The following is a 9,259-nucleotide window of genomic DNA, read 5'->3' on the forward strand; positions in this document are numbered from 1 at the left end:
TTCAGGATCATTTGAGTAAAGTGCATGAACACATTTCCAAGCCGTCTGATGTTGTTGCTCTCTCTCTCTCGACAGAACGAAGACACTCACACAGAGTAAACTCATTGACGACATCATGGAAAACATTACCGTTAAGAACCACAGCTAACAAACTGTCACTACAAACAAACAGAACTGTTTAGAAACTTACATTTCAATTGACTGACACCGAGCTTTCTTATCAGTGGTGTGATGTGTTATGTGCATGTTGTTCAACTCTGTAACTACGCGGAACAATAAAACAAGCTCGATGTCATTTGGTATAAAAACAGAAAATATAATGCGATCAGTCTAACACTAGAAAAACAAGTTGACTACTTTCTAGTTTATTTATTTATAGCAATATGATTGTAGCTATTCAGTTTCCAATGTCTGTATTGAAACCAGTGGTAGTGTTGTGCGGGATGTTTTGCTCTGATTCGTGTGGTTTTTAGCTGCGTACAGTAAGTAGCTGGATCAAATTAAATACAATTGTGGTGCCATAAAAATAAGCGATTATAACGCATACCAGTTCTTATCTTCCCATAGAAGAACATAACATTCGCTAGTAAGCTACGTTTATATTCTATAATAGTTAGTTACTCTACCTCGCAAACTAATATAATTAGCCAGCTAGTCACTTCTACTTGTTAATCAAACAGGAATCAAATGACATTTGAACAAACAGGAATCAAAAGACAGATGGCTAGTTGGCGAGAAATACATAATAACATGCAAGTTTAGGAGATACTTACAGGGGGAAAGCTTCGTGGGTAAACCGGAGATGTATTTCGGGAAATATTGCCACGAATCCCTTGTTGATGTGTTTAGGAAAGTTGTTAAATCCCTTCTCCTCACTGCTACAACCATCAGCAGCCCACATCAAAGTGCTTCACACACTCCCGTCCCTCCTCCGATCTGTCGCCCCGCAAAAATATTACTTTACGAACGTGACCAATGTGGCACTTTATCAGCAGCAATGTTATAAATAGCTCCCGCGCTGCCTTCCGACCTTGTTTTCTGTTCGTTTTGAAAATACCTAGTAACTAGTTAGGCGTGCTGAAGTTGTTCTCGCTGTCGCGCTGTCTTGTTGTAGTAAATCGCTCACTCGCCCAGCAACTCTCTCCAGCAGGCAGCTCCCCTCCCGGAGCTCAGGCAGTGCAGTGCCTCGATCTCGTCCCGAACACGCCAGTATGTATCCCCAGACTGCATCCGGGTCGAGTCGCAGTCAAATACTTTTCAAAGTTTATTTCAAAAGCAAAAACGTATTCTATCTTCTTTGAAAGCCTTACTATTCTCTTCCTGCTTATAAGCAGTAACTAACTTCTAGTAGACAGGGAATAGTCAGTCAGATCCTGGGATTTCCAGAACGGCACCAAATTGACAAAGGACCCAGACAGTAGGCTACATTACAAGTGAGCCTTAGTGAGCGCATGCCAGTGTAAAGCTTGAGGATATTTCTGAAGCAAACGCTGGAATATAAACAAGCATTCCTTCCAGAGCTCAGCGTCTATTTATTTAATGTCTGATCTTTGTAGGATCAGAGGCCAGGGCAGTCTCTGCATGCATGGAACGATTTATCTCCCTGTGTATGTGAAAGAGAGAGAGATTTATCTCCCTGTGTATGTGAAAGAGAGAGAGAGAGTTATCTCCCTATGTATGTGAAAGAGAGAGAGAGATGTATCTCCCTGTCTATGTGAAAGAGAGAGAGATGTATCTCCCTGTGTATGTGAAAGAGAGAGAGATGTATCTCCCTGTGTATGTGAAAGAGAGAGAGATTTATCTCCCTGTGTATGTGAAAGAGAGAGAGATAGTTATCTCCCTATGTATGTGAAAGAGAGAGAGAGATTTATCTCCCTGTGTATGTGAAAGAGAGAGAGATGTATCTCCCTGTGTATGTGAAAGAGAGAGATTTATCTCCCTGTGTATGTGAAAGAGAGATTTATCTCCCTGTGTATGTGAAAGAGAGAGAGATTTATCTCCCTGTGTGTGTGAGAGAGATTTATCTCCCTGTGTGTGTGAGAGAGAGATTTATCTCCCTCTGTATGTGAGAGAGATATATCTCCCTGTGTATGTGAAAGAGAGATTTATCTCCCTGTGTATGTGAAAGAGAGATGTATCTCCCTGTGTATGTGAGAGATTTATCTCCCTGTGTATGTGAGAGAGATTTATCTCCCTGTGTATGTGAAAGAGAGAGATATTTATCTCCCTGTGTATGTGTGAGAGATTTATCTCCCTATGTATGTGAAAGAGAGATTTATCTCCCTGTGTATGTGAAAGAGAGATATTTATCTCCCTGTGTATGTGAAAGAGAGAGAGATGTATCTCCCTGTGTATGTGAAAGAGAGATTTATCTCCCTGTGTATGTGAAAGAGAGAGATTTATCTCCCTGTGTATGTGAAAGAGAGAGATTTATCTCCCTGTGTATGTGAAAGAGAGAGAGATTTATCTCCCTGTGTGTGTGAGAGAGAGATTTATCTCCCTCTGTATGTGAGAGAGATTTATCTCCCTGTGTATGTGAAAGAGATTTATCTCCCTGTGTATGTGAAAGAGAGATTTATCTCCCTGTGTATGTGAGAGATTTATCTCCCTGTGTATGTGAGAGAGAGATTTATCTCGATGTGTATGTGAAAGAGAGAGATATTTATCTCCCTGTGTATGTGTCAGAGAGATTTATCTCCCTATGTATGTGAAAGAGAGATTTATCTCCCTGTGTATGTGAAAGAGAGATTTATCTCCCTGTGTATGTGAAAGAGAGATTTATCTCCCTGTGTATGTGAAAGAGAGAGAGATGTATCTCCCTGTGTATGTGAGAGAGATTTATCTCCCTGTGTATGTGAAAGAGAGAGAGATGTATCTCCCTGTGTATGTGAGAGAGATTTATCTCCCTGTGTATGTGAGAGAGAGAGATGTATCTCCCTGTGTATGTGAGAGAGAGAGATGTATCTCCCTGTGTATGTGAGAGAGATTTATATCCCTGTGTATGTGAGAGAGAGAGATTTATCTCCCTGTGTATGTGAGAGAGAGATTTATCTCCCTGTGTATGTGAAAGAGAGAGTCCTAGTATAGGTTTGTTCCTGTGGTCAGTTGAATATGTGCATTGTTAACAAGTCAGCCTAACAATACGATGACTAGGTCTCCATAGAACCAATGATGGAGAAGAAGATGGGGAGATTACAGGACTGTGGTCTGACATGGCCTGCGTCGTCCCAAATGGCATCCCATTCCCTATGTAGTGCACTACTTTTGACCAAGAGCCCCAGAAATAGTGCACTATAAAGGGAATAGGGTACCATTTGGGATGTCACATGGATGCTTCAAGCTGTCCCAGATCAGTTACTATTATACCTCGCGTGTCATTACCAAACACTGTAATCACATGGCTCTCCCTTTTCAATGTCTGAGCTGTACTGTAATTCAGTGTTAGGCTATGGTGCGTTCAACAAGGCAGAGAGGGAAAGAGTGAGAGGGAAAGAGAATGAGAGGGAAAGAGAGTGAGAAGTAAAGAGAGTGAGAGGGAAAGAGAGTGAGAGGGAAAGAGAGTGAGAGGGAAAGAGAGTGGGAGATCTCTTTGGAGATGTGTGGGTTCGAGGGCCACACAATCTGTTCAGTTGTACCCTCTAACTAACTAGTGGTATTGTGTGTTTTGGAAGAGTCTGAAATGAACAGTCGGCCATCTACTAAACTCACTGCAGCATTCACCATGTATTAGATGTAGATTTGACTCGGGAATTCCTTCTCATTAAAAAACTACAATGACAATTGAAGTGACATGCAGAATAAAGGAATGCTGGTCAATCTGTAATAATACAATACGCCATTAATGCTGCTATGCACCTGTTGTTGATGCCACAAGCCCCTGTCCTTCTTCACTCACACCTTGTTTCTAATTGTTGCCACCTCCCTCTTCCAATACAAACAATTGTTGCCACCTCCCTCTTCCAATACAAACAATTGTTGCCACCTCCCTCTTCCAATACAAACAATTGTTGCCACCTCCCTCTTCCAATACAAACAATTGTTGCCTCCTCCCTCTTCCAATACAAACAATTGTTGCCACCTCCCTCTTCCAATACAAACAATTGTTGCCACCTCCCTCTTCCAATACAAACAATTGTTGCCACCTCCCTCTTCCAATACAAACAATTGTTGCCACCTCCCTCTTCCAATACAAACAATTGTTGCCACCTCCCTCTTCCAATACAAACAATTGTTGCCACCTCCCTCTTCCAATACAAACAATTGTTGCCACCTCCCTCTTCCAATACAAACAATTGTTGCCTCCTCCCTCTTCCAATACAAACAATTGTTGCCACCTCCCTCTTCCAATACAAACAATTGTTGCCACCTCCCTCTTCCAATACAAACAATTGTTGCCTCCTCCCTTTCTCTTGGAATATAAAACAATTGTTGCCACCTCCCACTTCCAATAAATATTTGCTCATCGCCGCTCTCTAGTGGTGGTGAAAGGGTAATGCAGAGGCTGTATATTCATCAAACGTTACAGCGCTCCGGTCTCCTTACAAGGTAAACAACAGTTTAGCGCTCTCCAACAGAGATGAAAATGCCTGCTGTCGTTCTCGATCTTTTATCTAAATGATGATCAAGAAGTGAAGTCATATCAAAAGGGTCGACACATGTACTGATACCGAGACAGTTGGCCATGCCCAGGCTATCCACGTGTGTTTTAAGAGATCAATCCTTGACAAAATAATAATTTGCAAATAACCCTGAATAGCATCTAAGACATGTTTGATCCATCTGTTCCATCACATAGGAGAAATCAAAGAAAAACTGGTTTGAGTTTTACAGAAAAAAAGAAAATTAAAAATTAAAAACAGAAGCTCAAAACCTATTCACATTCAGACCAGTCTACACAGATGTGACATGTTGGCACTGAGAGCCATCTGTGGTAAATCTGAGTGGAATTGAGAGTGGGGTGAAACGAACATGGATTATCTTCAGTGTTCTTGTTTATTATGTACATGATCATATAAAACCATTCTGCTAGGCAGTGTTAAGTCTGGAATTCAAACGGAATGCCTCTACATGTCTCTATTGTTAGTGCAATCATCCATAATGATGTGAGGTCCTGTGGCAGGATGAGCATGGTGACAGTACGGCCAGGATGAGCATGGTGACAGTACGGCCAGGATGAGCATGGTGACAGTACGGCCAGGATGAGCATGGTGACAGTACGGCCAGGATGAGCATGGTGACAGTACGGCCAGGATGAGCATGGTGACAGTACGGCCAGGATGAGCATGGTGACAGTACGGCCAGGATGAGCATGGTGACAGTACGGCCAGGATGAGCATGGTGACAGTACGGCCAGGATGAGCATGGTGACAGTACGGCCAGGATGAGCATGGTGACAGTACGGCCAGGATGAGCATGGTGACAGTACGGCCAGGATGAGCATGGTGACAGTACGGCCAGGATGAGCATGGTGACAGTACGGCCAGGATGAGCATGGTGACAGTACGGCCAGGATGAGCATGGTGACAGTACGGCCAGGATGAGCATGGTGACAGTACGGCCCAGATAGTGGAGTCCATTCCAGGGACCCACCCGTACGACGAATATACACACGCATGACCAAGTCCCTCTGGAGTCATACACACACATGACTAAGTCACTTTGGAGTCATACACACACATGACTAAGTCACTTTGGATGAAAGCATCTGAGAAATGACAGATATTATATTAAGGAATTAAACAATCGTAAAATGGAGTGATATTCTGTGTGGATTCCAGACGAGGGCAATTTCCAAATCCATCCCTAGCCCCTCCTCCCTGGCACCTCCCTTTGCTCTGAAGGGGTTGGATAGGTGGAAGAAAAAAGGCGTAAACTCCATCCAGCCTATCAGAAATCGGGAAGACAAGGTGAGTCACAAGCACCATATTGCATCCACCTATCCAAACCCTTCAGATATACAGGGGTGCCTCGGGGAGATGGCCTATAGGTTGATTTGGAATTTAGGGTGTGTCTCAATTGTATATCCATGATTCATTGCGTCCTCTCTCATCTCCTTCTCAAAACACATAGGAAGAGAAGATCCAAGACAAGGAACCTCATATCTTGTGTTCCAATGAGTTTTGAGAAGGATGCAAGGAGAGAAGGTATGAGGAATCAAGAAAATACCATTGAGATTCACCCAGTGTGTGTGTATCAGTGGTCTTTGATCTGGTCCTCCTCCTCCAGCTTGCGTATCTCTCCCTTCAGGAAGTTGATGGTCTCTCTGCTGGCCTTCAGTCTATCCTTCAGGTCTGTGATCTCCTGACTGGTCTTCTTCTTCGCTGCTTCCAGCTTCTCCCGCGTCCGCAGCTCCAGCTCCGCAACTACAGACACAGGAAGGGTCAGTCACCAGTGATACTGTCCACTCAGCACTGCTGTGGTGTCACTGAACAATGAGGACAAAGACATTGGGTTTTATTGGCTGCCTTTACATAGGCAGTCCAATTCTGATCTCAATGGCAAAGGATCTGATTTGTCAAAAGACCAATAATTGGGTAAAAGATCAGAACTGGGCTGCCTGTGTAAACGCAGCCATGGACTTTTAATCTAAGCCCCTACTGCAGGGTTCCCCAACTGACGACCCGCTGGCCGAATTTAGCCCGCGGGTGGTTTTAATAGGCTCCCCAAGTTTTCTGAGCAATTATTTTTAATTGTTGGACATAAAAGACTAACAATACCAGGAAATCAGCTCCAAGAGATTTTCATTTGGGAAAATGTGTTCAAGTATTCCCATGTATGATAGAGAGATGTGATTATATATACACATGTAAGCCAGGTTTGAAATGGTGTTTTAGTCAAATATTATATCTGTTTGGGCTTCTTTGAGGTCAATTTGCAGTCTACAAATGATTTGTAATTATGTTCCGGGCCCCCAACCAGCCTCTCAAGAAAAAAAAGAGAAGAATCTAGTGGATGATGTCTGTAATTTGCATTGAAACACATTTGCCCGACGAGGGTTAAAAAAGACATAGCTAGATACAGTAGTTACTAGTTGCAATATGAATCTACAGGTACTAAATGTACAGGTGTGTGTGTGTGTGCTCCTCACACTCAGTCTCGTGCTTATAGGCCCCCAGGGTCAGTTGTCTAGAGGTGCTAAGGAGCTGTTGCATCATGGCTGTGGGGTCCTGGAAGATCTGAGAGAGGAACAGGAAGGACAGAGAGTTGAGACGGGGCCTCTCTGCTTTCTTTCCTCACCTTGGTTTCACTTCCTTTCTCGTGTCCTCTTCGGTTCACTGTTTGAAAAATAAATAAATAAAATGTCTCACCATTTCATCATAGAATTCAGAGACCACCGTCTTCTTGGGCATGGCACTGGAGTCAGACTGGAAGAGCTTCAGTAGGTGGTAGAGAGTCACCTATAGATAAGATAAGATAAGATAAGATAAGATAAGATAGATAGATAGATAGATAGGAGAGCCAGATAGAGAGAGAGGACAGACAGACAGACAGGCAGACAGAGACAGACAGACAGACAGACATTCATGTAACTGGGGGAACTGTATCATAAAAATAATGTAATTGTACAATGAAAATGTAAAGTCTCAAGTCCACTGTTATTAAACTATTGTTTTACTATTTTAATGTGTCCTAATTTAGAAAACATATTTTTTTTTATCACCTTCCTATTATGTTATTGTGTTAAGCACTCTGAAATTAATCCTCTGTTTAAAAAAAGGTGCTATAATAATCAAGTTTGATTTGAACGAGGTCCCTAAATGACATAGTCGAGCACCGCTCACCGGCCTCTCATTGGGGTCGATGAAAAATATCTTGATGATGATCTCAAACTCTCCCCAGCCCGTCTCTGTGATCTCGTACGGAGGCTTCGTCACGACTACGACGGATCAGAAAGAGAACACCATGAGCCCTACATTCATGACTAATTACATCACTGTTAATACGTGGATACATTACAAACTTTACCTCTGAGTGGATTCACGTAACTTTCATGTAGCTTGAACTGTATTTTCTTCACATATGCAGACATATCCTGGAATATAATTGGTCAGGTCAATACTGTATTATCCAATGATAATTATCATTATCATTATCCAATGAGACCTTGAAGTCAACACCATCCATTTTCCAAGATGACAGTTGAATTTACCTCGTTTCTGTATGGTTTCACGTACACAGACCATTGGTGAGTGTGTCCGTCCTCCTCTCGCTTCTTTCCAAAATACCGAGCAACGTTTCCGAATACGATGGGTTTGACGATCGTAACACCCTGTGGATAACAGACAAATGATGTTTTCTGCAACATCATGCAGATCAATGATGATAATATGGTGAACCGGCTGGCAGATAGTAAGAAGTGATGCGGTTTGATGCCTGCCTTTCCAACCGTGTCTTCACGACAAGCACTTCACTGACACGCTTCCATAGACTTATTAAAAATGAAATATATTATAATTAGGCAACACGCTTAGTTAAATTGTCTCTTATTAACATAAAACTTTTTATCGATCATATTATAGTTGCCGGTATCAAATATTATTGACATCCATCCCCTACCTTCACTCTACCCCCGGAATCTGGTCCAAATTCAGCCATCCTTTTAAACATAGTATAGAGACTAAACTCGTATATGTCACTATAGGACTCTTGCAGTAGTGATTTGGAACGTGTCATTTAATAAGATTGCCATTAAATCTACGGAAACAACACGATTTTACATTGTACACATTTCAAATTGCCAGCCAAACAAGCACCGGAAGTACGTTACATTGTTCTTGGTCCGATGTGAACACGGGAGCTAAAACGATTACGTTCCTCTTGTCTAATGTTCTGCTTTGTGCCCTGTAGTAGTAAATGTATTGCAGTCATATAGACTGAATTGTGTAAACCAATTTACAATCATCAAATAGTAAAATCCTAAACTAGCAAAACATGTAATACAATGTTAAACTATGCAATATATACAAAACAACAATAATACAACGACAATGTTTGGGGTGGCAGCTAAAATAAATACATTTTAGGAGCTTTAAAGACGGCATTATTAATGCCCCTCGGCAATATGGCGTGTGCATTGATCAGTTTAGTGAAGTATTTAGCAAATGTCAGGCAGATCTGCTCCCGTTTGCTCTCCAATGATTCCGAGGGCTTCCCGGGTAGCTGGTGAACGACCCGTTCCGAATTATTCTGCAGGCTCTCTTCTGGACATGAGTCAGGGGTCGAGTTATCATCGAAGCTAGGCCGTTTATACATAATCCCA

At 42.3% G+C, this 9,259-nt stretch overlaps 2 protein-coding genes across 3 annotated transcripts in view; both read right to left on the reverse strand.

Annotated features, from left to right (window-relative positions):
* Positions 1 to 1,417, reverse strand: part of LOC118942825 (fibroblast growth factor receptor substrate 2-like) — an 83,189-nt gene extending 81,772 nt beyond the window's left edge. The window contains exon 1 of the mRNA XM_036956563.1: positions 774 to 1,417. The gene's annotated coding sequence lies outside the window, so the exon portion shown is untranslated. The remainder of the gene's footprint in view (positions 1 to 773) is intronic.
* Positions 1,418 to 3,803: 2,386 nt separating this feature from the next.
* On the reverse strand, positions 3,804 to 8,886 carry LOC110499705 (YEATS domain-containing protein 4). 2 transcript variants are annotated; one of them, XM_036956573.1, is made up of 8 exons: positions 8,557 to 8,886; positions 8,150 to 8,269; positions 7,966 to 8,032; positions 7,782 to 7,876; positions 7,308 to 7,397; positions 7,088 to 7,175; positions 6,179 to 6,362; positions 3,804 to 5,883 (listed from the first exon to the last, which is right to left on the reverse strand). In XM_036956573.1, exons 1-7 carry the CDS (start codon positions 8,671 to 8,673, stop codon positions 6,193 to 6,195), a joined length of 747 nt encoding a protein of 248 aa, XP_036812468.1. In that variant the 5' UTR covers positions 8,674 to 8,886; the 3' UTR covers positions 3,804 to 5,883; positions 6,179 to 6,192. The 2 variants fall into 2 exon arrangements, with proteins under 2 accessions (XP_036812468.1, XP_036812467.1); XM_036956572.1 differs by having other exon boundaries at positions 3,804 to 6,362; positions 8,557 to 8,875.
* Positions 8,887 to 9,259: the final 373 nt, after the last annotated feature.

This window comes from Oncorhynchus mykiss, chromosome 21 (genome assembly GCF_013265735.2).
Source record: "Oncorhynchus mykiss isolate Arlee chromosome 21, USDA_OmykA_1.1, whole genome shotgun sequence".
Lineage (NCBI taxonomy): Eukaryota > Metazoa > Chordata > Actinopteri > Salmoniformes > Salmonidae > Oncorhynchus > Oncorhynchus mykiss.